At 43.5% G+C, this 27,404-nt stretch overlaps 3 protein-coding genes across 3 annotated transcripts in view; 1 reads left to right on the top strand and 2 right to left on the bottom strand.

Moving 5' to 3' along the window:
* Nucleotides 1-3,618, bottom strand: part of lrrc75a (leucine rich repeat containing 75A) — a gene marked incomplete at its 3' end in the record, with an annotated part of 57,914 nt that extends 54,296 nt beyond the window's left edge. Inside the window, exon 1 of the mRNA XM_083913617.1 lies at nt 3,242-3,618. Within this exon, the coding sequence (XP_083769743.1) occupies nt 3,242-3,493 (252 nt within the window). The 5' untranslated portion in view covers nt 3,494-3,618. The remainder of the gene's footprint in view (nt 1-3,241) is intronic.
* Nucleotides 3,619-6,604: 2,986 nt separating this feature from the next.
* poldip2 (polymerase (DNA-directed), delta interacting protein 2) lies at nt 6,605-19,915 on the bottom strand. The gene is made up of 11 exons (XM_083913607.1): nt 19,721-19,915; nt 14,288-14,363; nt 12,613-12,710; nt 11,349-11,448; nt 11,086-11,161; nt 10,627-10,734; nt 10,332-10,468; nt 9,831-9,857; nt 9,571-9,696; nt 8,622-8,701; nt 6,605-7,872 (listed from the first exon to the last, which is right to left on the bottom strand). The coding sequence occupies exons 1-11, from the start codon at nt 19,903-19,905 to the stop codon at nt 7,758-7,760; spliced, it is 1,128 nt and encodes a 375-aa protein (XP_083769733.1). The 5' UTR covers nt 19,906-19,915; the 3' UTR covers nt 6,605-7,757.
* Nucleotides 19,916-21,060: 1,145 nt separating this feature from the next.
* vma12 (vacuolar ATPase assembly factor VMA12) lies at nt 21,061-26,554 on the top strand. Its single transcript, XM_083913620.1, has 6 exons — nt 21,061-21,476; nt 22,611-22,684; nt 22,797-22,886; nt 23,715-23,757; nt 25,798-25,910; nt 26,178-26,554. The coding sequence occupies exons 1-6, from the start codon at nt 21,272-21,274 to the stop codon at nt 26,271-26,273; spliced, it is 621 nt and encodes a 206-aa protein (XP_083769746.1). The 5' UTR covers nt 21,061-21,271; the 3' UTR covers nt 26,274-26,554.
* Nucleotides 26,555-27,404: the final 850 nt, after the last annotated feature.

The raw sequence follows: 27,404 nt of genomic DNA, 5'->3' as shown, positions 1-27,404 counted from the left end.
AAGAAGGAGGGACCATGCGCGGACATTTCAAACAATGGCGGTGAAAGGTTCACGTTGGTGTGATGCGGAGGTGGAGTGTTTACTGCAGATTTGGTCGATGAAAAGATTCAAAAACAGTCGACAAGACGCACAAAAACTCCGAGGTCTACGGAAAGATCTGGAAACAAAGCCACGCATCGCCATGACGTCATCAATGCGTGTGACGTGTTACGGCGTGATGACGTATAGGCAGCAAGAAGCATTCTCCGAGGCCCAGGTAGTGTGAGTACAAACGGGCCTGGAGGGGGGGACAAGGACCCTAAAGCACGGGGCACGGGACGGACGCACAGTGGGAGGACAGTGCGCCCTAAGTTGAGGGATTAAAAGTAGAATCGCCTCCAAATATCGGCTCGACTGGTATCGTCCCTAAAAAATCCAAACCGGTGGATCCCTAGCAAGGAGGTAGGTCGGGGAGGCTGATTGGGTCCCAAAACACAGACCTTTCACCCAGTGTTTGGTGCCTCGTTGGACCACTTCCGGTCCGTCACCGTCTTCCGTTCACGGTTTCGTACGGCGTCAGTGTGCGGAACTTTTCGTACGACATCCTGCGGACCTGTCGATGAGAATACGCTGCCTTGTTTGCTTCGCTCTGATGTTTCAAGACCATCGACTCAAGGATTAACGATCTAAACGGGTTCGATCAGAGAACTGTAGACAGAAAAGGAGGCCAAGCAATACACTGTGAGAGCTGTGTGTGTGTGTGTGTGTGTGTGTGTGTGTGTGTGTGTGTGTGAACTCTGAGTCATCGCAGGGATCAACAGCCAACACTGGCAGCATATGGATGGTGTGCAGCGTTGTCTACAGGGACGAGAGCTCACACGTCTCCCTCCACACTGTCTCCTCTCTCCGTTTGCGATGATAAACAGGTATTAGATCAGCTCTCCTGTCACGCTCACACGCTCCTTTCCTTTTATAAAGAACATCCTCCTAATCAACTGGTGGCATGTTCATCCTTCCTGCTTCTCCTTTGTGTTTCCTTCCCTCTGCAGCAGCAGCAGCAGCAGCAGCAGCAGACAAAGAGGCTGTAAATCGTACCTCCACACTGTAGCGGTGCAGCAGCAGAGCCAGAGCTCGTGTTCAGTCATACGGGCGGTTAATGTACGCAGCCAATCGCTGAATCACTTTAGTCTACAGGTGCGTCAACAGTCGGTCAGTCTGTGCCTGGCTTCTGTTTCAGCTTCGACGTGCTCACACACAAGAAAGACAGCCAATCAGTGGTGACGTGCTCTTATTCTGGAAATGTGAACTTGTGAGGCAAGATGCAAAACCACCACAAAAAGATGCAAAATGACTAAACATTGATGCAAAACCACCACAAATAGATGCAAAATAATTAAAAATGGATTCAAATCATCACAAAAAGATGCAAAACCACCAGAAAAAGATGCAAAATGTCTAAAGATTGATGCAAAACCACCAGAAAAAGATGCAAAATGACTAAAAATAGATGCAAAACCACCAGAAAAAGATGCAAAATGTCTAAGGATTGATGCAAAACTGCCACAAAATGATGCTAAATGACTAAAAATAGATGCAAAATCACCACAAAAAGATGCAAAATGACTAAAAATAGATGCAAAACCACCACAAAAAGATACAAATTGACTCAAAACCACCACAAAAAGATGCAAAATGACTAAAAATAGATGCAAAACCACCACAAAAAGATGCAAAATGACTAAAAATAGATGCAAAACCACCACAAAAAGATGCAAAATGACTAGAAATTGATACAAAACCACCACAAAAAGATGCAAAATGACTCAAAATAGATGCAAAACCACCACAAAAAGATGCAAAATGACTAAAAAGTGATGCAGAAATTTAAGAGGAATGTTTTTTGTATTACAGGTTCTATGATATGTTATGTTTAAATATGCAAATGAGGCTGTATCTTATGAAATATGAGCTAATTTGCATACTTTTGGATAAAGCCAGGTTTCATAATGTTGTCATATTTGAGTAAAAGTTTACATATATCTCTTTTTATCCCTCCATCAATTAGAAAACAATCTGTTTTATCGAAAAAACGGCCTTTAAAGATACATTTTGTACCATTCATAGATTTTGAGACTAAAGTTTTATTAAATGTTAAAATATGCAAATGAGGCTTTATCTAATGTTGACTTTAGGAGAAATCTACAGACACAAACGGACAAAGTGAAGTCAAATAACCACCTAAATGTGTGTTCGATGTTTTCTTTCCACTCGTCTGAAAGAGAACGTGTTGCTCACTGAGCCGTACGTCGATGTGGTCGCCATACTGGACGTGGCGAGCTGGAACTGACTCGTTCATGTGCTGCTGGATGCGGTTTACAAAAGCAACTACAACCATTTAAAAAACACTCTCTGGTCTACAGGTATACCGTCTATGGTCTACAGTCTATGGTCTACGGTCTATGGTCTACGGTCTATGGTCTACAGTCTATGGTCTACGGTCTAGGGTTTACAGTCTGTGTTCTATAGGTATACGGTCACAGTCTACGGTCTATGGTCTACAGTCTATGGTCTACGGTCTAGGGTTTACAGTCTATGGTCTATAAGTCTTGAGCATCTCCGTGGTTTACAGTCTACGGTCTACAGGTATATGGTCCACAGTCTAGGCTCTACAATCTACGGCCTACAGTCTACGGTTTACAGTCTACGGTCTACAGTCTACAATCTACGGTCAACACTACAGTCTATAGGTATACGTCTACGGTCTACGGTCTATAGTCTACAATCTACAGTCTGCAGTCAACGGTCTACAGTCCACAGTCTGCGGCCTCTAGTCTACAGTCTACACTACAGTCTACGGTCTACAGTCTACGGTCTACAGTCTACAGTTGTCATTTTAGGGTCTACAGTCCACAGTCTACGGTCTATAGACTTTGATCTAAAGTCTACAGTCTATGGTCTACGGTCTACAGTCCAGGTCCAGGTGCTTCGAGTCGCCTCTGGCAGTGAGCAGCTCTGAGGTCGTGACCCAAGTTTTGCGTAAGTCTCACAAGATCGTCAAGACTCAGCTATGAAATGAAACGGTTGCTAGTATCAGTGGTTGGGAAGCGAGGGTGACGGATGCTAGTGGTCAGCTTCAGGGTCTTGGACCCCGGGTCCCTGTCCATAATCCCGCCATGCTCTCTCACACACACACACACACACACACACACACACACACACACACACACACACACACACACACACACACAAAGACCACTGCTACCTGTCTGAGAGTCCTGAGCATCTCCGTGGCCTCGTCCTGCTTGCCCTGCTTGGCCATCAGCATCATCTCCTGGATCATGCCGATGCGGCGCTGGTAGGGCGGCGGCGGCGTCCCGCCACGACTCAGCCGGTCCCCTGACTTCAGCATGAGGGAAGCCAGGAGGTCGCCTCGCTCCTTGGTGGGCGTCCGTCTCCAACCGTGCTGGGGGCTGGCTCCACCGGGCTCCTGGCCTTTGGTCTGCTTGGCACCCATGGCGCCGCTGCGTTATCGTCAACGGCGACGAGAAGAAGACGAAGAAGAAGAAGAAGAAGGGTCCCACCGCCGAGCAAGTCAAGCATTTAAGAACCAAACTGTCTGCAGACGATCACATCTTTCCAAAGTCATTGTCACCAAGAGTGCGGGAAAATACTCCAAAACAACAACAACAACAACAACAACAACAACAACAACAACAACAACAACAAGTGCAGCTACTTTAGTTTCCTGCTTTTTTTAAGGGAACTTTATGATCCAAAAAAATGTCTGCTCAGGTCGGGAACAGGTCGCGTGATGCTGCCTGCAGCATGGCCGCAAAACACTGGACGCAGCAGAGTCAGGATGCAGGACGCAGGATGCAGGACGCAGCAGAGTCAGGACGCAGGATGCAGGATGCAGGATGCAGGACGCAGGACGCCCTCAGTGCAGACCGCAGCCTCCTCCTATCCCAAACACAACTTCAGCACCTCCACGCAACATTTACCTGCGACCGCAGCGTTATTTCCTCTTAAGCCTGGAGCCCCGAGGAGGAACAGGACCGGGGGAGGTGGCGCATGAAGCCGCGGGGCATGGCAATGTTTACGGCTCCAGGAGAGGCTGCGCCCGGTCCTTTCCTCCGCAGCTGGAAGTCAAACAAACCCCGCATTCGCCCTTCTCTCCAAGGTTGAGCCTCCATCCGCTCCGGAGCAGGAAGCAGCCGCGTCGGCGTCTCCGCGTGCGTGCGTGTGTGTCGGGGTGTGTGTGTCGGTTGGTTGGTGTGTGTGCGTGTGTGTGTGCAGCTCCGCGGCTCTGACGGGAGGAGAGGCCGATGTGAGGTGCTCCCTCGCTGGGGCTGAATTGTGACTGCGTGCACCCTCTGTTCTGAAGTGAATGGGGGCGCGTCCACGGAAAGGAGGGGCGCGTCCGCGAAGGGGAGGGGCGCGTCCACGGAGGGGAGGGGCGCGTCCACGGAGGGGAGGGGCACGAGCGTCATCAAGTTTGCAGTTTCTAAGCTCCGAGAGTTTCTCAGTCAATAAATCACATGCACACAGATTTAAATACACTAATACATAAATGATGAAATACATGAATAAATAAATAAGTCAATTAATAAAGAAATAAATGAAGACATAAATAAGTAAATTAATAAATGTACAAATAAATAAAATAATAAATAAATAAATGCTGAATAAGTGAAGACATAAATAAGTAAATAACTAAATGTATAAATAAATAAATGATGAATAAATTAAATTATAAATAAGCCAATTAATAAATGTGTAAATAAATCGAATAAATAAATGCTGAAACAAATTAATACATGAATAAGTAAATTAATAAATGTACAAATAAATACAAATAATAAATAAATTAATGCTGAATAAGTGAATACATTAAGTAAATTAATAAATGTACGAATAAATAAATAAGTGAAGGCATTAATGCTGAAACAAATGAAAACATTAATAATTAAATCAATAAATGTATAAATAAATAAAATAATGAAAACATGAATGCTGAATAAGTGAATGCATAAATAAGTAAATAAATAAATGTTTAAATAAATGAATAAATACATAAATGCTGAAACAAATTAATACATAAGTAAATTATTAAATGTATAAATAAATAAAACAATAAATGCAGAATAAATTAATACGTAATAATAATCAATAAATGTATGAACAGATAAAATGATTAATAAACAAATGCTGAATAAATTATTTTGCACATTTAATGTAATTTTAATTTATTTTTTCAGATTTAGTCTTCAAAACTTAATGTTATTAAGTTATTGTGTTCAAGTCACCAAGGAAAGGATTGTACTGACCTCTGGTGGAGGCTGTTTGTCTCACACACACACACACACACACACACACACACACACACACACACACACACACACACACACACACACACACACACACACACACACACACACACACACACACACACACACACACACACACACACACACACACACACACACACACACACACACACACACACACACACACACACACACACACACACACACACACACACACACACACACACACACACACACACACACACACACACACACACACACACACACACACACACACACACACACACACACACACACACACACACACACACACACCTTGATATCATTTAAAGTAAAGTTATGGTTCTGTCAGCTTCCTGTCTCACCTTGAAAACAGAAAGAAGCGTAAAAAGAGAGTGTGCACTGAACTGCGGGCTGCAGAGACATATGCGTGGAACCAAGCATGGAGCTGCGAGTGAGAGAAATAAAACCTTACTTTATGATGGTTTCACTGAGGTTTAGATTCTGAAGCACAACGAACGAACGAAAGAACCAGCGAACACTCGGCAGATGATTCACTGCAGACTGAACGTGCGTGTAACCCCACGTGGATATTACCGTTTCCGTAAAGTGCTCTCTTTAAAGCAGCAAAACTAAAAACTGTAGTTACAAACTCATCAGAGGAAGCAGAAGCAACACATCGAGCTCCTGAAATAATCACCGGAGCTGCTGTTCCCGGAGCGTCTCCCTCTTAAACGGGGACACGGACACGCTTCTCTGCTCTCCGCCACATTTAGAGAAGGTCGTTAATGTTTTCCTTAATGATGTGTTGTATCACCCATGTTTATCCGCGACCTCCAGCCGCCATATTGCTTTTCCTTTACGGGTCTTAAAACAGGAACCTTCTCTTTCTTATTACTGTTGTTTTCCCTGGACTTTCAGTCGAAAGGCATCTACCAAGAGAGAGACATTCATTCATTCATCTTCAACCGCTTATCCCAGGGGTCGGGGTCGCGGGGGGCTGGAGCCGATCGCAGCTAACATCGTGCGTGAGGCGGGGTCCACCCTGGACAGGACGCCAGTCTATCACAGGACACATAGAGACGAACAGAGACAGACAACCATTCACACCTACGGGTGATTTAGAGTCAACAATGAACCCAACACCTGCACGTCTTTGGACTGTGGGAGGAAACCGGAGAACCCGGAGAAAACCCACGCAGACACGGGGACAACATGCAAACTCCACACAGAAGGGCCGCTCCACTGTGTAGCCCTACTAAGAGACATCAAGAAGGTAAAGTTCCATTAAATTCATTTGTTAGAGATTTTATTTGATTTTGACATAAAAGAGTCTTTTTTCTGAACCCGCTGTGCTTCAACGTCTCCTCAGCACTTTACAACCAGTCCCACAGAGGTTTGACTTCAAGTGTAACTCTGACGCAAAATCATCCCCATCAGCACTTAAATACATCAAATAAGACATGGAGGCGCTAACCACCGGACGTGGCTAACAGTGATTAGCTCGGGGCAGCACGGTGAAGGCATTCAAAGGTCTTTTTTAACCACTAATGCTGCTGAAAATAACAGCAAACCTCTGCAGCAGCATGAGAAGAGTCCCTACACACACAACAAAGCACCAATGGGCTCCTTCCTTTGGGATTGACTTTGGTAATCCACTGTAATGGACTTTACTATGAGAGGAGCTGGTACAGGGGCCAGTAGGTAAGTCTTTAAAACACTCTTTAATAAACTCTGGCTTCACTAACTACGCTGTTGCTGCTTTGTTTTGTGTGTAGGGACTCTTCTCATGCTGCTGCAGAGGTTTGATGTTATTTTCAGCAGCATTAGTGGTTAAAAAAGACCTTTGAATGCCTTCACCGTACTGCCTCGAGCTAATCACTGTTAGCTTATTTGATGAATGTAAGTGCTGAAAAAGACCCTGGGATGATTTTGCGTCAGTTCCACTTTAACTAAATATAATTAAAAACATAAGAGGGAAAAAATAGGGTCCAGGATCAAATGTCCAAACGAGAAAATCAAGCAGGAGTTTGTAACGTGTGGCTGCAGCAGCGGTTTACTCGGTGACTTCCGTCGGTGTGAAGCTCAGCTGGAGTTGCTGCTCTTTCCATGACCCCGGAGCTCAGCAGGAGAGTCCCACCACGAAACAACCTGCTCAATATTTCAGCTACTGGGTGCACGACGTGTGCAGCTCAGCCCGGCAACGTCGACTCCCCTCCCTCTCTTCCACTCGTCCGTCTCTCCAAACACAACCCAGAGTGAAGACACACGGGGCTGCCGGTAATTCCTCCAGCTGCTGTCGTTGTGCGCGCTCTTAGGGGGAAAATGACGAGGTGGGGCTGCGTTTTTTGACGATCTAGAAGATGCTATATTTCCCCTTTTTGGCGTAACACGGCTCACGCAAGAAGGCTGAGGCAACGCTACGGGGGAGGGGGAGGGAGGGGCTGGCAGTTAGAACGTGTAGCCAGCGGGGGGCGCTTTGTCGTCTTTGTTGCTCTCCAGCGAGAAAGGAGGAATGCGGACGTCAAAGTGGGAGCCGTCGGTCCTTTCGATGCGAAACGTCCCCCTAAAACACAAACGATAGAATGAGTCCAATATTAAAATCAGTGAACGAAAACATTAGTGCAACAGTCCGATAAGTGCGGATATTTTTAAGGGCGCACTCACACTGTCCTTCCGCACCGGGCCAAAACAGGTTTTTCGGGTCAAGCCTAGTGTGTTTGACCAGTGTGAGTGCACCCGCTGCGCGCATAACTGCGGCTAGCTGGCCGTCTACGGCCCGTCTGAGAGAGGTGGGCTTTTGTAGAGCGCGTTTGCACATGTACGAGCACGAGCCTGCGCACGTGTACATGTATGAGCCTACGGCGGTTCTGAGGTCATTTCCTGTGCGCCTGTTGGGACATAGAAAAAAGAAGGAGGGACCATGCGCGGACATTTGAAACAATGGCGGTGAAAGGTTCACGTTGGTGTGATGCGGAGGTGGAGTGTTTACTGCAGATTTGGTCGATGAAAAGATTCAAAAACAGTCGACAAGACGCACAAAAACTCAGAGGTCTACGGAAAGATCTGGATACAAAGCCACGCATCGCCATGACGTCATCAATGCGTGTGACGTGTTACGGCGTGATGACGTATAGGCAGCAAGAAGCATTCGCCGAGGCCCAGGTAGTGTGAGTACAAACGGGCCTGGAGGGGGGGACAAGGACCCTAAAGCACGGGGCACGGTGCAGAAGGACAGTGTGAGTGCGCCCTGAGACCCTTTGGAAGATGCTGAGTAGCAGAGCACGTTGTTGTGATGCGTCACGATAAACTCACCACATGTGACCGCTGGGGGCCTGTAGAGACACGTGGCTGCTGTACTGGAACGCTGGCTGCTCTTTGGACAAAACTGGCTCCTGTGACGGCAGAACGAGACAATGTTACACAAAGTTAATATACACTGAGCGGCCACTTTATTAGGTACACCAAATGCTTAACAAAGTGTCAGTGTGGTCGTGTGCTGCCGTTCCCTACAGTGCCTTTAAAAAGTATTCATGCCCCTTGAACTTTATCACATTTTGACACTTTACAACCACAAACTTAAACGTGTTTATTGAGATTTTATGTGACAGACAACACAAAGTAACGCGTAATTGTAAAGTGGAACGAAAATGATACACGGTTTACAAAAATGGAGGCAAATAAAAATCTAAGAATCTATTCACGGCACGCTTGCCGTCCGCAGCCCGTTTGGGAGAGGTGGGCTTCTGTAAAGCACGTCTGCACGTGTACGAGCAAGAGGCCTAATATGATTATTATTCTGTCACTTTTATTTATTTATAAAAAATATGTACGACATTTACCTGATGCGTGTTATACAAGTGGTTGCACACAAACTCAATCAATACTAGATTATCCAATGGTCGAGTAATACTGTTGTAGGGGTGGGGGTGGGGGGGGTGGTGTTTATATTTGTATTATTTCTGATCATCAATGCCTTTGAATGGTTGTTCTTTGTACAGATATAAATAAAAACACTTGGAACATACATATATATATATCTATATGATCATGTGCTCGTAAAATATGTCAAACTCTCTCATTGCTCCTTCACGAACGCGGCGCAGATATAAAGCCATAGCTGCCTAAAGACATTCTTAGAGGAGGAGGTGGTTTAAGGATTTGCGGTTTCTCTGGACACTGGTTGTGGAACCGATCGGTCAAATGCACATGGTGGTGTGTGTGTGTGTGTGTGTGTGTGTGTGTGTGTGTGTGAGGCGCTAACCCGGCCTACGACTCCTCGTCCCCGGACCGTCTCCAGGGTTCCTGACAGGCTGAAGATCCTCCAGTGCCTCTCTCTCAGCTGAACCACCTCGTTGCCCATGTTCTCCAGACGGATACAGTACCGCCACTGCAGGCGGACAACACACACACACACACACACACACACACACACACATACACACAAAAACAACGTGTTCAAACACCTGGAGTCTGCAGGCAACATGAAATACGTCAGTGCCTGGTGTTGATTCTGCTACTCACCCAGTAAACGTGGGAGTTCTGGGCTTCCTGAGGACAAGAAAACATTCACGTTAGTATTTTAAAGAAGCAACCAAAACAGAGACGAGAAGCCCCCAAACACACGAAGAACACGTCAAACAAGCGGTTCCCACGGATGGTTCCTGTCGACGTAAGTGTTTCTTTTTATCACGCTGAAGTTTGTTCATGTGTTGTTCTTGTACTTGTCGTTATTTGACGCACGAAGCCCAGTTCAGACCAAAGATTCACAACGAGACAAAGTCGCTTTAGAGCGAAAGAGGCGGCGGTGTGAACTGAACCGTCTCATCTGGACTCAAACCGGCTGACGGTGTCGCCTGTGATTGAGCTCTTCAAATCTCCAGCAGATGGTTTTAGAACGTAACACACGTCACATGTTTCAACGGCCAATCAAGTCTTAGCAAAGGTCAGGTCACTTAGAGACTGTCAGCTGGCTGAAATACCAACTGTTGGCAGACTGTTTCTATTGGAAGGTGCTTTTTTTACCCTCATGCCCATGTAGAAGGGGATGACGGTGACTCGGATGTTCTCCGTCGTCTCCCTGTGGACGTCTGAGAGCTCCAGCCAGGGGTGGTTCTTCTCCTGCCACGCCTTCAGGGTGTCTCTGGGTGTGAACGGAGGAGCTGCGCACAGAAGCATTTATGACGTTAGTGGTTAAAGTCAACGGTCACATCTGAACTGAAGCTCAAAATACAAAATTACTCATTCTTTTTATTCATCAACCGCACGGGAGATTGAAATGGCGTCTTGTTTAAAGAGACTTTAAAGACGACGTGTTTACTTTTTGCAGGGTTGAAGAGGAGGAAGCGCTCAAACAGCTCGTGCTGGATGGGGATCTGCTCCGCAGAGTTATAGGGCAGGATGTCTTCATGGCTCACGTAGTCCAGACCTGGGGGGAGACGCACGGACACACGGTCACAGAACAGTGGGACGACTTTTGTCTTAGTGTCTCAGTAAAAATCTACCCTTAACAGAAGGTCTAGTATGTTTTTAAAGGTGTTTGTCTCTTTGTCGACCTTCTGTACGTCGTCCGTTTATCTCGGCCTGATCCCTTTGCAGGAATTTCATAAACATGTCCCATATTTCTATGAATTCATGGATTTACCTCTGAACACGTACGTTAACTTCTCCACCATCATACTGATGGAGTGTCACGGGTGTCAGTGGTGTCAGTGGTGTTATGTGTCCAACAATGTGAGTAACGTCAGTGAAAGTGTGGCGTCCTGAGCGCTCTGCATACCTGGGATGGCGTACAGGGCTCTGCTGTCATCATGGTTGGCCAGGAACGTCACTGCTTCTGTCTGGGACCTCTGAGACTGTCGGGACACAACACAAACAACAGTCAGGGACGCCACCGCATGATCAAAATGCACCGATACAGGGTGCATTTACGGTTAAATACCTCATACAACCACACTTATCCCCTTTAATCTTTAACACGACGTCATAATAAAAGGTAGGAGCCATTCGGGTGAGTGCTAAAAGGTAAAACCTGTGACTTACTATGTGAGGGCAGTCTCTGGTGTCGATCAGGACTTGGTAGTAGGTGTGAGTCTTCCCCTTCACCTCCTTGGACCCGTGGGCTCCTGGAGGCTCAGGTTTGCTGAGGGAGGAAAGTAAAAAAGGGACAAAAGGATGTGAGTCGGTGCGTTTACAGTCACAGCAGTAACCAGAAAATGGTCTTTCTGCGGTTTAGGAAATAATCCGATTATTGAAATTCCCCACGTTTACATGAGCGGAGGAGAACGGGGCAATTACGAGTAACTCGACCTCCGGTGCAGTAGGTGGCGCTCCGCCGACATACAACTGGTCGGAATATGTTTTTTATTCCGGTTCACCTTTGTCAAAATCATAAGCCGGGGAAAACGGACGACTTTTTGACAGAATCGCACGGTAAACGGGTCTTCTTGGTAGTGAGGTGAGGAAGAATCTACCTTCACCTCAGATCTCGTCGACCAGCCAATGTCTCCTCAGCAATCGCAAGTGAATGCGTGTGCGTGAGTGTGTATGTCTTTGTGTAGCTCAGGGCGCACTCACACTGTCCATCCGTACCGTGCCCGAGCACGTTTCACGGCTAAAGTCTAGTTCGTTTGACCAGTGGGAGTGCAACCGTACCACGCCTAGGAGCGGCACGCTTGCCGTCAGCGGCCCGTTTGGGAGAGGTGGGCTTTTGTAAAGCATGTTTGCACATGAACGAGCACGAGCGTGCGCACGTGTACGAGCACGAGGCCTACGGCGGTTCTGAGGTCATTTCCTGTGCGCCTGTTGGGACAAAGAAAAAAGAAGGAGGGACCATGCGCGGACATTTAAAACAATGGCGGTGAAAGGTTCACGTTGGTGTGATGCGGAGGTGGAGTGTTTACTGCAGATTTGGTCGATGAAAAGATTCAAAATCAGTCGACAAGACGCACAAAAACTCACCGAGGCCCAGGTAGTGTGAGTACAAACGGGCCTGGAGGGGGGGACAAGGACCCTAAAGCACGGGGTACGGGACGGACGCACAGTGGGAGTGCGCTCTCTGTGTGTGTTTTTTTTGGGGGGGGGGGGAGGTTTGGGTTTTAACGGTGTTTCCCAGTTGTTTATGTTTTGTTTCGTATAAAAACTCAGATTTTTACATGTTTACATGGCGTTTGAGAAACCGCCTTAATCTGAATTTAAGGTTTTTTTAAACTTCATGTAAACGCACTGAGTTAAACAAGTTTCACCCACTAAACAAGCCAACGAGCGCCTGTTTTAAAGTGATTTAGTTTCAGAGAAGGAGGTTTACCTTTCGGTCATGGGAGGGGTGATGTCTCTGTCGTAGAGTCTGGCGTGCCAGGGAAACAAGACGATGCCTCTGTAGCCGAACACACTGTGGAGAAACAGCTGAGCACAACAACAAGAAGCAGAAAGAGGATGAGTCGCTGTGAGATTATATCTGTGTAGGAGGTTTAATTAGATTAGACATGACAGGGTTACACCAAACAAACAGTTTATCAAGACTTAAGACACTAAGTACTAAGAACAGGACAGCACGAAAACATTCAAAGTCCTGCGGTGTGACAAAAAATGAGTCTCAACGTATTTTTAAAAGACTCTGGCGGCTTTAACGCATTTCTTTTGTTGCCTGTCTGGACTTTATTATAGGTTTATAGCGGCTTATTCTACTGTCAGGAGCGCAAAGAGTATTTGTTTTTGTGAATGTACAATTATTAACGCTACGTGGCGTTCTGCCCTGTGCGACATGCCCGAAAGGTAAGAATTGCTTCAAAGAGCGTCAGCTGTGAGTTATTTGCGGTGTCTAAGGGCGCACTCCCACTGTGCGTCCGTCCCGTGCCCCGTGCTTTAGGGAACTTGTCCCCCCCTCCAGGCCCGTTTGTACTCACACTACCTGGGCCTCGGAGAATGCTTCTTGCTGCCTATACGTCATCACGCCGTAACACGTCACACGCATTGATGACGCCATGGCGATGCATGGCTTTGTTTCCAGATCTTTCCGTAGACCTCAGAGTTTTTGTGCGTCTTGTCGACTGTTTTTGAATCTTTTCATCGACCAAATCTGCAGTAAACACTCCACCTCCGCATCACACCAACGTGAACCTTTCGCCGCCATTGTTTTAAATGTCCGTGCATGGTCCCTCCTTCTTTTTTCTACGTCCCAACAGGCGCACAGGAAATGACCTCAGAACCGGCCTAGTGCTCGTACACGTGCGCACGCTCGTGCTCGTGCTCGTGCTCGTACATGTGCAAACGGGCTTTACAAAAGCCCACCTCTCCCAAACGGGCCGTGACCGGAAAGCGTGCTGCTCCTAGATGCGGTACGCTTGCACTCACACTGGTCAAACAAACTAGACTTTAACCGTGAGTGCGCCCTAAAGTTATAACTGTTAGTAAGAAGTGTATTCAGTTAATAGGGGTCCCCTCTGAACAGCCGTATATGAAGCAGCTCTACTAGACCACCTTAACGCACGATCTGAGGCACGCATGTGAAGAAGGTCGGCCATCTTTGAAAGCTAACTACGGCTACACCACTTGGACAAACCAGTCCGCACGACCTGAGGTGGACGCCACACATTACGCAAAAGTCCGCTAGCATGCAGATACAACGTGTATGTGAGAAATGCAGACTTAATGATATTATATACACATCTAATAAACATTTTTAAGTCATATATTAACTTAATTTATTTATTATTTTGAGTCTAACTCTCTTTATGTTTCTGTCATGTAGTTGTTTTCGTAAATGTACACACCTACAAGCGTCTTCACAGATATGAGACGTATTACGTTACCTTTAAGGATGTAATAACTGAATTTTCCCCCAGGTATTGTTTCAGTTGAAGTATAAAATTAAAATGCACACCTCAGATCGTATTGACACAGCCCATATCTAATATATGTGTGTGTGTGTGTGTGTGTGTGTGTGTGTGTGTGTGTGTGTGTGTGTGTGTGTAATGACTTACCTGTCCCGTTTCATATTTTCCGTGCTGCTTCACAGCCTCAAACACTCCCACCGTCTCCAAAATCTTCCCTTCGGGCCTGCTCCTGCCAAACACAGGCAACACCATTACACACTGGAACCTGAGTGTGTGTGTGTGTGTGTGTGTGTGTGTGTGTGTGTGTGTGTGTGTGTGTGTGTGTGTGTGTGTGTGTGTGTGTGTGTGTGTGTGTGTGTGGTAACTTCCTCCTGCCTCCACTTTGACATTAAAGCAATAAAATCGATTCAGGTTTGTATATCTATTATTAATATTATAGAGGTACGCACACACATAATTCTTTATTAATCATTTAAATTGTATTTATTTACATATTATCTCATCTCATCTTCAGCCTCTTATCCGGGGTCGGGTCGCAGGGGCAGCAGCTTTAGCAGGGGACCCCAAACTTCCCTTTCCCGGGCCACATTAACCAGCTCTAACTGGGGGATCCTGAGGCGTTCCCAGGCCAGTGTGGAGATCTAATCTCTCCACCTGGTCCTGGGTCTTCCCCGAGGCCTCCTCCCAGCTGGACGTGCCTGGAACACCTCACTAGGGAGGCGCCCAGGGTTCATCCTTACCAGATGATCCTGAACCAGCTCAACTGGCTCCTTTCAACACAAAGGAGCAGCGGCTCTACTCCGAGTTCCTCACGGATGCTGAACTTCTCCCCCTTATTTACATATTATGCTACTTTTAATTGTTTTATGTGTTCATGTTCGTAGGTAGAAATGAGCACGTTTAAGTGTAAAAGTATAGATGTTTATTTTATTTATTTATAGTTATTACAGTTTTATTTATTTTATAAATAGTGTTTCCTTACCTAGAGGGTTAAAAAAACAAAAACAGGAGTTAATGAGATACTGTGGGTTACGGATAGTGTTCACTGTATCAACTGTACAGTTATTAGTTTCTGTAACAAACAAGAACAGATCGGGAAGTTAATGAATGTTTAAAACAACAACAACGCGGACAAACACACCGACTTTAGGTCCCTGAGGAGCCGCGGCTTCATCCCCTCGGGCGTAATCTCAATCACAACTTTGACAAGATTGAATAAAACACCTCGCCTCGTCAGATGTCAACAAATATCATTCCACCTAATCTCCATGTTCATCATTCCCCACACACACACACACACAGACAGACAGACAGACACACACACACACAGAGTTCATATTACCGCTGACAACAACAGCTGGTCACTTCAAATAAATAACACGCGTACTTCTGTGCTCCCTGCAAAGCTAATCTTCAAACACAGAGATGAGGAGGGAGGATTAATGAGGTGGATCTATGCGGACAGAGGGATTTAATAATATTACACAGTTAAGTTGCTTTCAGGTTATTTCCTTTTCATGGGTGTATTGCACGGGGATAATCGCAAGGTAACCTGATTTTACTGGGAGAAATATGGTTAAAGTCCAACTGGAATTGTTGTTATTACATATTTTTTTTAGTGGAAATACAGAAAACTTTACACTGACACCAATAAACAGTAACATCTAAGTGACTACGCACTGTTTATTTGCCACACGGTAATTTTTTGTTTATGATGATATCCCGATGCTAATTTCCGTTAGCGCGTTAATGGTAGTTTCCATTACGTGTTAGCATTGAGCTAAGACCTTATTTTTTTCCTCTGGTAGAAGGAAAACCTGTCAACGCACGATCTGAGGCGCGCATGTGCCAGCTCCCCGGGAACGGCGCTCTCGTCGCGTGCCACTGTGGGCTTAGCGGCCGAGCGCGGTACTGCAGCGCTCGCCTGTTTGAGCGCCGGTCCTGTGCCCGGAAAACGCCCATTCACTCCCATACATGCGGGGAGGAGGAGATCACACCTGAAAAAAAAATTGGACACCAATTGAAAGGCTCATAATTATCTAAAGACCCTCTACTAAAAAAATATCTAGGTATTCATAATTTTAGACCCGCCCAAAGTCGAGTTATGAGCAGGAGAAAGAGGGTGCGCGGCTAAAAAGAGCCGTTGTGAAACGCACCCAGCAGCTTAGGGCCCGTCACACATGACACAACTCTGCTGCTCACACTTTCTGTGCGTTATGTCCGATGTTTTTTCATTGTCTTTGCTCGGGAACGCTAAGATTCCTACATCGGGTAAGTCCTCCCGCGTTCACCAGAACCAAAAATGGCGGCGGCCTAAAAGGGAAAGTGCGCCACTGAGCAGGAATAGGAATGAATGGGCGCCATTTTAGGTCGGCTGTCCATACTTTTACCTATGTCCGTGTGCAGAAGGTCGGCCATCTTTGAAAACTAGCTACGGCTACACCGCTTGGACAAACCGGGTGGACAATGTGCGAAAAGTCCATGCATGCGAATACAAAGTGTCTGCGAGAAATGCAGACTTAATGATAGGGACTGACGGATACTCGCTTAATTTTGAACCAATTTTAATTAAATTTGGTTTGAATTTATATGTACACATCTATTCAGGCTCATTTCAATCATCATGTATTTATTCCCATTTAAAATGAACAACAAAATCATCTTTCTACCACTAACGGATCCTCCGCCTTTCTTTTAACCCCCTAACTGGCGTCAAACGTTCTCACCTCCAGGTTTTCTTTCAGTTGAGGATAAAATTTAAATTAAAATATTACCCGTTCACTCCTCAACACAAATGTTTTATCGTAAAAATTATACTTGGAATACCGGGTCCTAGGTGGTGAAGCCGTAGCTAGCCCTAGTGTTATCAATGAATCAAGTTTATTTTTCACGTCATCATATGCTACGCCGTCCGCAGATCTGATCTGGACCTGGACGTCGGCCGAGACGCAACTGAAAAGTCTCATTTCTCTCAAGAACATTCACAAAAGCAAAGACTGAAACGTTTTTTCGGAGGTAGTTTGAACGAGTGAAGGAAGTCTCATGCACCTTTTATAAAAAGCCATTGCTGTGATACACAGGTATTACATCACGGCTAACCAACTGTGAAGAGTTTTTTTTAGGTGTTTACTGGAATTGGTTGCCAATTTTAACCTGGTAGCTGTCACCACTAGAGGAATTAGACGCCATTGCTGTGATACACGGGTGTTACATCACCGCTAACAACCAATAAAACTGTATGAAACTAAATCGGTTTCATCGGATTTTGACATTGAAACGCGATTGACACTTAAAACACTGAATATTTATGCATTGAAATGATGCATCTGAGTACCGTTTTAACCCATCTTAGCAATTTTAGTGCTTTTATCGATCCTGTGCTGTAACTGTAATAGTTATCACTTCTTTTTTAAAGGAAATAATTAAACAAATAAAGAATTTAATGCCAAATTCAACTGCAAAACTCAATGTTTAAACTCTATTACCATATTTTCAACTTGCTCAAATTCACGGATGCTAGCACTGAATTGTATACGTTTAATTTTGCAGCTAAAATGGGTAAAATTAATCTTTAACTGGGATTTTTTTGATTCTGAATTGAAAAATAAGTAAAATTAAGTTGTTGAAAATGTTCAGAAACTTAATTTAAATGCAGAAATATTCACTGCATTAAAATTCAACAGCTTTTAATTTAAAATTCCAGCGCACAGTCCCATAAATTCCTCGATTTCCGCCGTCCGTTTCCTAATTTGGTCCCAAATTAAGCACACATACGACGCTCTACGGGGTCCGGTTGTGTATTATGTGTCAGTCTGGTTTGCTGTGGGCTGCAGGAGTGAAGGCAGGTCACTGTGCCACCGCGCCGTCATCGTACCAGGAGATGTGATTACACAAGAAAGTTACATAAACCGAAGTGAGAGACACAAGCTGCAGCTGATCCGAGCGCTGAGGGAGCTCGCTTCCACCTGTTCACACCCACACGGCGTGATTTTACTTCACTGAACACAACAGATTTTTGTTTCTTCGTCTGGTTTCCTGCACAAACACAAACTGGTTTCTCCGGACGCGGGATCAAAGCCAAGTTCCTTTTATTCTGGTACAAGTGGTGACGGCTACAAGGTGTAAACTGGCAACCGACTCCAGTAAACACCTAAAGAACCTAATTTTTATTTTTTTTATTATAGATATTCCTGTTACGATAAATTAAACCTATATGTACATAACTAAAACAGGTTAAAATTGGCAACTAACTCCAGTAAACACCTAAAAAACCTGATTAATATTTGTTTCATTATAGATATTCCTGTTACAGTCAGAACCAGACGATATAATAAACTTATAAATAAATAAATCAGGTTAAAATTAGCAACCAACTTCACTAAAAACCTAAAAAAACGTAATTAATATTGGATATTGCTGTTAAGATATAATAACCCTATAAATAAATAAACTGCTGCTTCCTTAATTAAATCTGTTTAAATGCCTGTGAGGATTATGTGCGCGCAGTGCAACGTGACACGTTTTAAGTCAGATGCATCTCACTTGTCTTGAAAAATATGCAGTATTTCCCCTATCATTATATTACAGCACCCCCTTGAAGGTCGAGTTATTTTAATTTGATACGTAGCGCAGAAGTCATTTAAGCAAGATAAACGTCTTATTTACATGTTCGCACGTTTATTAATTCTCCTCTGCTCTGTGTCGTGCAAAAATATCCGCGTTTTTGAAAGAAATGCCCCCAAAGTTGTAAACCATGGGGAAACACTGACGTGGCACGTTTAACATAACGTACATAACGTAGATTTCAGGACCAAATTATGAAATTACTTTTCTATTTGGCTAAAAATGTTGTATCTCTATAGTTTTACAAAAAAATGCTTTAACAAAAACATTTAACTGCTGTTTTATAAATGCTTTTCCTCGTGTATTGCTGTCTACTGTCTATTTGTTTTACTCAGAGGCTATTTACCTGTTCTCACACACACACACACACACGCACGCACGCACGCAAACACACACACACACACACACACACACACACTTACATATTACACAATCACAGCTTTGTTTGTTTTTTAAATGGAAATCATCGTTTCTACCAAACATATTTTGTCCCAAGTTTACCATAAATATTTATTATTTTCTGCATTTTGAAATCTAAATAACTTTATTTCTCATTTTTTTGTAATTTCTATGTATGTTTTTAAATAGAGCAAACAATAAAATTAATGAAATATCGGTATATTGAATATGTGGAATAAAAAAACAACAATATCGTGCATCCCTACTAGAATTGGGCTGTTTCTTATGGCTCCTTCTGATTGGCTGACGGCAAACCTGGCAACCCTGAATGTTAGCTAGTTAGCTCGTTAGCTAACAGCAGAGGACACCTGCACTTTCCTCCCGTGTCTGCTCCTTAACTGTCCGCTCGTGTTTGCACACCACCCTCTTAATACCAACGGTCCCCAGCTCGAGACATGTGTCCTCTCTCCACAACGACGTGTCTTTATTCAACGGTGCCATCTTTAACAGCCCGTGACGTAACTGAGCTAACGTCTTTAGCATGTTAGCATCTCTCACCGTGACGACATGAACCTCCTCTGCTGGACGCCGCCGGGGAGCCCGCAGGCCCGGCACTGTACCCGCGGTCTGAAGGACTCGAACCCGCCGCTGATGTCAACGGCGCTCAGTATCCTGTGCGTGTGTTTCTTGTTGTATTTACTGACGGTGCTCAGAAAGCCTCGGCGTAACGCACAGGCCGCCATCTTTGTTCCAGCTCTGTGGCAGTGATGCTGCATTCACGGACCCGCTGGAGAGTCGGGTATCTCCCCTTTATCGTTTTAAGTGTTTGTAATGTTTATAAATGTATAATTAAATACAGGAATTAATAAATAATTACAGAAACAACTGCATGCAGATGTAAATACATAAATGCATGGATCTGGACCCGAGTATTCATGCAAATGCAGGTCAACACAGATACAAATAAATGTAAAGCATTAATTTATTATTTTATTCATCTATTTATTTATTTACGTATTTATTTATAAATGCATACAAACATGAATAAATAAATAAATAAATAAATACAGGTCAAGAAAGACACAGAAATAAATGTAAAGCATTCAGTTATTATTGTGTTCATTTATTTACGTTTTTATATATGAATGCATACAGATATGAATAAATAAATTCAGGTCAACAAAGATGCAGAAATAAATTGAAAGCATTCATTTATTATTTTATTAATTTATTCTTTGATTTGTACATTTGTTTATTTACGTATTTATTTATAGATACACACATACATAAATAAATGCAGGTCAACAAAGACACATGAAATGTGAAGCATTTGTTTAGTATTTTATTTATTTATTTATTCATTAGTTTGTGCATTTATTTATCTATTGATTGATTTATGTATTGATATGACATTTTGGTGTCCTGAAGCTCAAACATTCAAAATTAATTAAAAGCAAAATCATACAAAAACAAACAGGTTCGAATAAAAAGTAAAAATTGATTTAAAAATGTACCAATGAAGATTATTGCTAAGTTGTAACTCTTTCACGTTAATGTTAGGGGATAATTAAGTATTAATGCACCACACAGACTTTTTGTTTCACCTAAAAAAAACATTATTTCATTTATTTCACGTCAAACCTGAACTGACACTGAAATTTCCGATTTTCCGGGAGGACAGTGAAGGCACCAAAGGAGCTCACGTGCACTGAAGCGAGAGAAATTTTATTTAAATATGAAATAAAAACATTATTATTTTTATTATTATTGTTGTTGTTATCAATTAACAGTTCATCAAGATTATTTTGAAAATTAGAACATTTAAAAATAAATAAAAATAAAAAAAACCGTTAACGCAGTTGGTCATGTGAGTGATGACGTCATCGTGTCACAAGATGGCGGCCCACTGGATTTCTATTTTTACTGTTAGCTGCTTTTAACGGTTAAAACTTAATAAATAATAATAAAAACAGGATTAATTTGACACAGAAACTTAGTGCTTCACTGGGAGCAAGTTTGACCAGGTTTATTTTATTTATTTGACGTTAGCTAACTGTAGAAAATCGGACTTTCCTGCCATTTAATTATTATTTTTATTATATTATCATCATGGCTTCGGTGTTTGTCGTCGGGGACACGTTTAGGGATAAAGTGAGGGAGTTATTGGATAAACAGGACTCATCTGTGCCGCAGCTGCTGAGAGAGGAGCTGGAGGAGACTCTCTCACAAACAACAACAACAACAACAACAACAACAACCAGCACCCTGTCCTTCAGCACAGCCAGGAAACTGAAGAAATACCTGCAGGACAAAGGTGAACAAAGGCTTTTATGTCAAATTAAACTGTTTAATAAACATAAAGGAGCTGGAGGTTAATGTGAGATGCAGCACAACACTGTGTGTCCAGGTTTTCTACTCATACATCTGTAATTAATCAGAATAAATAGGGTTTTTATTATATAGCTTTAGTTTTTGGAGTCATAAACACATTTCTTACATATATTAATCATATTTATATATTCGGCATGTAAACTGACTACAGAATAATTAAACTATTAATTTAAAACAAGTAAATAAATTAAATAAGCAAGTAAATAAATATTAATAATAAAATAATAGTGAGTGATGTTCCTAAATTCCTTGATTAAAATATTTTCTGACTACAGAATAATTAAACTAATAATTAAAAAAGCAAATAAATTATATAAGCAAGTTAATAAATATGAATAATATATAAAAATAAATGTTATTTATGTTCTTAAATTCCTTGACTTATATATTTTCTGACTACAAAATAATTACACTAATAATTAAAAAAAGTAAAATATTAAAATAAGCAAGTAAAGAAATAGATAAATATTAATAATAATTTTTAAAAAATGAAATAAATGTGAAAGATGTCTCTGTGTTCCTTGATTAATATATTTTCTGACTCGAAATAATTAAAAAAAGGCAAATAAATAAAATAAGCAAGTAAAGAAATAGATAAATATTGATAATAATTTAAAATAACAGTATGTGAGGGCTTAGAACATTAACAATTAAGTTTATGAAAGCTACTCTCATGCACGTTTATTCATTTTTAACCAATTTAATAATTTTTACCCCCAAAAATTGATAAAAAATGATCAAAATCTCACATTAAGACACCAGAGAAAACGCTGAAACAAGCTAAAAATACAAATTAAAATAAAATAAAAGAAATCCACTTTATTTTATATCTAATTAATGAACATTGGTAAAGTCTTCAGACGTGATGTTCTGCAATAAAACGTAAATAATTCACACTTAAAGTCGCGTCTGTAAAACGCAGGTGTTAGTGTGTTTAAAAGGGGACGGTGCAAGTTCATAAAACACTTGATGACACGTGGTTAAAAACGCCAGAAGGCCGGTTTTCATGTTGTAAACGTCGTAAATCTCGTGTGTGCTGCTGTGTCTCTTCCTGCAGAGCATCCTTTCTACCTGCATGAGCTGCTGCAGGACGCCTCGCTGCACCTGCCCGAGGTCGTGAAACCGCCCAGAGTAAGTGACACCGCGAGCATGTTTCTGTGATTTAAGGTACAAAAAAAGAGCGTTACCATGAAACAAACATCAGAACAAAAATCTAAATAAAGCGGCGACTTGTGTCCCTCAGAACCCGCAGCTGGTCGCACGTCTGGAGAGGATCAAAGCCAAACTGGCCAACGAGGAATACGACCGAATCACGCGGAACGTCAACACTCAGGTGAGTTTTTCACAATAAAACACCTTTGTTTGATCCGCGGTGTGAATTAAAGAAGTATAATGTCCAAATATAAATACAGAGGTTTTGTTTTACTCAATTCAATTTGATTTCAAATCATAACAAAAGTTATGATTTGGAAGCCAAAGCTCTGGATCTACCGGTCAGTCCTGGTTCCTACCCTCACCTGTGGTCATGAAAGCTGGGTCAGGACCCAAAGAACCAGGTCGTGGGTACAAGCGGCCGAAATGTGTTTCCTCAGGAGGGGGGCTGGAGTCTCCCTTAGAGAGAGGGGGAGAAGTTCAGCATCCGTGAGGAACTCGGAGTAGAGCCGCTGCTCCTTTGTGTTGAAAGGAGCCAGTTGAGGTGGTTCAGGATCATCTGGTAAGGATGAACCCTGGGCGCCTCCCTAGGGAGGTGTTCCAGGCACGTCCAGCTGGGAGGAGGCCTCGGGGAAGACCCAGGACCAGGTGGAGAGATTAGATCTCCACACTGGCCTGGGAACGCCTCAGGATCCCCCAGTTAGAGCTGTTTAATGTGGCCCGGGAAAGGGAAGTTTGGGGTCCCCTGCTGGAGCTGCTGCCCCCGAGACCCGACCCCGGATAAGAGGCTGAAGATGAGATGAGATGAGACCCTTGAAGTCGTTTTGGCAGATTTAATAATTGTGTGTTTATCGATCTTATGGTGTAATTTGTCACGTTTCTGCATTAAAATGTCTAGAAATGACTCGAGATAAGTCAAATTTATTTAATTAATATTTCCAACAATGTTCAATTTCGTCATTTTGTTGAAGTTTGTGTGTTTTCACTAAATCTCGTTCTTTGTCGTCAGGAAATGAACCGAAGCGGAACATTTGCAGATTTTGGACGACAAGGTGAGTTTTTGTACCAGAGAGGGACGTACACTTAAAGCTGCATTCTCTCTAATGTCCAGCAGGGGGAGACTCCACTTAAAGCTGCATTCTCTCTAATGTCCAGCAGGGGGAGACTCCACTTAAAGCTGCGTTCTCTCTAATGTCCAGCAGGAGGAGACTCCACTTAAAGCTGCATTCTCTCTAATGTCCAGCAGGAGGAGACTCCACTTAAAGCTGCATTCTCTCTAATGTCCAGCAGGAGGAGACTCCACTTAAAGCTGCATTCTCTCTAATGTCCAGCAGGAGGAGACTCCACTTAAAGCTGCATTCTCTCTAATGTCCAGCAGGAGGAGACTCTACTTAAAGCTACATTCTCTCTAATGTCCAGCAGGAGGAGACTCCACTTAAAGCTGCATCCTCTCTAATGTCCAGCAGGAGGAGACTCCACTTAAAGCTGCATTCTCTCTAATGTCCAGCAGGAGGAGACTCTACTTAAAGCTACATTCTCTCTAATGTCCAGCAGGAGGAGACTCCACTTAAAGCTGCATCCTCTCTAATGTCCAGCAGGAGGAGACTCCACTTAAAGCTGCGTTCTCTCTAATGTCCAGCAGGAGGAGACTCCACTTAAAGCTGCATTCTCTCTAATGTCCAGCAGGAGGAGACTCCACTTAAAGCTGCATTCTCTCTAATGTCCAGCAGGAGGAGACTCCACTTAAAGCTGCATTCTCTCTAATGTCCAGCAGGAGGAGACTCCACTTAAAGCTGCATTCTCTCTAATGTCCAGCAGGAGGAGACTCTACTTAAAGCTACATTCTCTCTAATGTCCAGCAGGAGGAGACTCCACTTAAAGCTGCATCCTCTCTAATGTCCAGCAGGAGGAGACTCCACTTAAAGCTGCATTCTCTCTAATGTCCAGCAGGAGGAGACTCCACTTAAAGCTGCATTCTCTCTAATGTCCAGCAGGAGGAGACTCCACTTAAAGCTGCATTCTCTCTAATGTCCAGCAGGAGGAGACTCCACTTAAAGCTGCATCCTCTCTAATGTCCAGCAGGAGGAGACTCCACTTAAAGCTGCATTCTCTCTAATGTCCAGCAGGAGGAGACTCCACTTAAAGCTGCATTCTCTCTAATGTCCAGCAGGAGGAGACTCCACTTAAAGCTGCATTCTCTCTAATGTCCAGCAGGAGGAGACTCCACTTAAAGCTGCATTCTCTCTAATGTCCAGCAGGAGGAGACTCCACTTAAAGCTGCATTCTCTCTAATGTCCAGCAGGAGGAGACTCCACTTAAAGCTGTATTCTCTCTAATGTCCAGCAGGGGGAGACTCCACTTAAAGCTGCATTCTCTCTAATGTCCAGCAGGAGGAGATTCCACTTAAAGCTGCAGTCTCTCTAATGTCCAGCAGGAGGAGACTCCACTTAAAGCTGCATTCTCTCTAATGTCCAGCAGGAGGAGACTCCACTTAAAGCTGCGTTCTCTCTAATGTCCAGCAGGAGGAGACTCCACTTAAAGCTGCATTCTCTCTAATGTGCAGCAGAGGGAGACCCCACTTAAAGCTGCATTCTCTCTAATGTCCAGCAGGGGGAGACTCCACTTAAAGCTGCATTCTCTCTAATGTCCAGCAGGGGGAGACTCCACTTAAAGCTGCATTCTCTCTAATGTCCAGCAGGGGGAGACTTCACTTAAAGCTGCATTCTCTCTAATGTCCAGCAGGAGGAGACTCCACTTAAAGCTGTATTCTCTCTAATGTCCAGCAGGGGGAGACTCCACTTAAAGCTGCATTCTCTCTAATGTCCAGCAGGGGGAGACTCCACTTAAAGCTGCATTCTCTCTAATGTCCAGCAGGGGGAGACTCCACTTAAAGCTGCATTCTCTCTAATGTCCAGCAGGGGGAGACTCCACTTAAAGCTGCATTCTCTCTAATGTCCAGCAGGAGGAGACTCCACTTAAAGCTGCATTCTCTCTAATGTCCAGCAGGAGGAGACTCCACTTAAAGCTGCATTCTCTCTAATGTCCAGCAGGAGGAGACTCCACTTAAAGCTGTGTCCCTCTCTTTTTCGCAGCGCGCTCAGTCAAAGCGGCGGTGGCGACGGTGTTCAACTTCCTGGTGACGGTGGTCGCTGCGTTCGCCTGTTCGTACATGGGGAGTCAGTACCTATTCACAGACACCGCTGCAGTAAGAGTGCTTTTATTTTGAAGGGATGAAGGTTCTGCGAGGTTAAAGGTTTAGTTTGACGTTCTTTTGTAAAATCAAAGTGAATATTACACCTTAAATTAGTTAGAAATAGATAAAGAATACCAGTAAAATACAAATAAAAAGACTAAAAGACTAATAAATAATTAAAAAAACAACAAAATTAGTGAAAGTGAAGATAAAAACCTTAAATAAATGATAAATAAAAAGTGACTTAAGTCCGTAACGCTCCGTCTCTCGTGTTTGCAGCGCGTGATTTCGGCCGTGATCGCTGCGTCCGTGGTCGGGCTGGCTGAGCTCTACGTGCTGGTCCGGACCCTGGAGGGGGAACTGGGGGAGCCGTAACAGAACCAGGACCAGGACAAGGACCAGGACCAGGACAAGGACCAGGACCAGGACCAGGACCAGGACCAGAGAGCTCGCTGGGACACCTTTGATCTTTTGTTTTTTATGCGACAGAAAAATGAAGCAAAGTTACTGATGATTCACAAAAGGGAAATTATTATTATTATTATTATTGTTATTGTCAATAAATGGAGGCTGGATCATCACAAGAATTCAAATTATTATTATTATTATTATTATTATTATTAAACCACTGCTGTATCTGACGTTCCACCTGTTTGTTATTAAATCTAAATAAATAACTTTTTATTTACAGATATTTTCCATTTTCAGATTTTTGAACCTGAAAATAAAAGTTTGATTCTGTTTTTTTGTTTATGATCAGACTGTTTTAATGTGAATTATTTAAATATGACATCACTGTATGGATTCATGATTATAGATTTATGAAATAACGTTAAAAAGGATAGTTGTTGTTGAAGAATAATACTTTATTTCATCTTTTATTAAAGCAGAGTTTCTCTTTCTGAGTCAGGACCCAGAAAGAGGGTCAGTGCAGAGAAAAGTGCAGAACAATGATTTTAAATAATTCAATCATTTAATTCAGTTTTATTTATAGTGTCAAATCATAACAACAGTTATCTTAGGACACTTTACAGAGCAGGTAAAGACCACACTCTATGACTTATTTATGATTTGACTTCACCTCCACCTTCACCTCCACCTCCACCTCCACCTGACAGCTGCGCCTAAAACTGCCTCACACACGATGACGGCCGAACCCCAGAGGTTCAGACGCCTCCTGCACCTCACCACCACAACAACAACCACCACCACCACCTCCACCTTCACCTCCACCTTCACCTTCACCTCCACCTCCATTTCCACCTTCACCTCCACCTCCTCCACCTCCATTTCCACCTTCACCTCCACCTTCACCTTCACCTCCACCTTCACCTCCACCTCCATTTCCACCTTCACCTTCACCTCCACCTTCACCTCCATTTCCACCTTCACCTCCACCTTCACCTTCACCTCCACCTCCTTCACCTCCATTTCCACCTTCACCTCCTCCTTCACCTTCACCTCCACCTCCACCTTCACCTCCACCTCCTCCTCCACCTTCACCTC

The sequence above is a fragment of the Echiichthys vipera genome, assembly GCF_963691815.1.
Source record: "Echiichthys vipera genome assembly, chromosome: 5".
Taxonomy (NCBI): domain Eukaryota; kingdom Metazoa; phylum Chordata; class Actinopteri; order Perciformes; family Trachinidae; genus Echiichthys; species Echiichthys vipera.
Note: the sequence above shows the minus strand (reverse complement) of the source record. Positions and strands in the feature narration are given on the sequence as shown.

Bases quoted from the DNA above. Each gene is read 5' to 3' on its own strand.
- vma12 (XM_083913620.1), top strand. From the start codon at position 21,272: ATGGCTTCGGTGTTTGTCGTCGGGGACACGTTTAGGGATAAAGTGAGG. The intron at 21,477-22,610 runs GTGAACAAAGGC...CTCTTCCTGCAG, and splicing joins GAAATACCTGCAGGACAAAG to AGCATCCTTTCTACCTGCAT. The intron at 22,887-23,714 runs GTGAGTTTTTCA...CTTTGTCGTCAG, and splicing joins CGCGGAACGTCAACACTCAG to GAAATGAACCGAAGCGGAAC.
- poldip2 (XM_083913607.1), bottom strand. From the start codon at position 19,905: ATGGCGGCCTGTGCGTTACGCCGAGGCTTTCTGAGCACCGTCAGTAAA. The intron at 9,858-10,331 runs GTAAAAAAAGCA...TCTTGTCCTCAG, and splicing joins CCTTCTACATGGGCATGAGG to GAAGCCCAGAACTCCCACGT. The intron at 7,873-8,621 runs GTGAGTTTATCG...TTTGTGTTTTAG, and splicing joins GCCCCCAGCGGTCACATGTG to GGGGACGTTTCGCATCGAAA.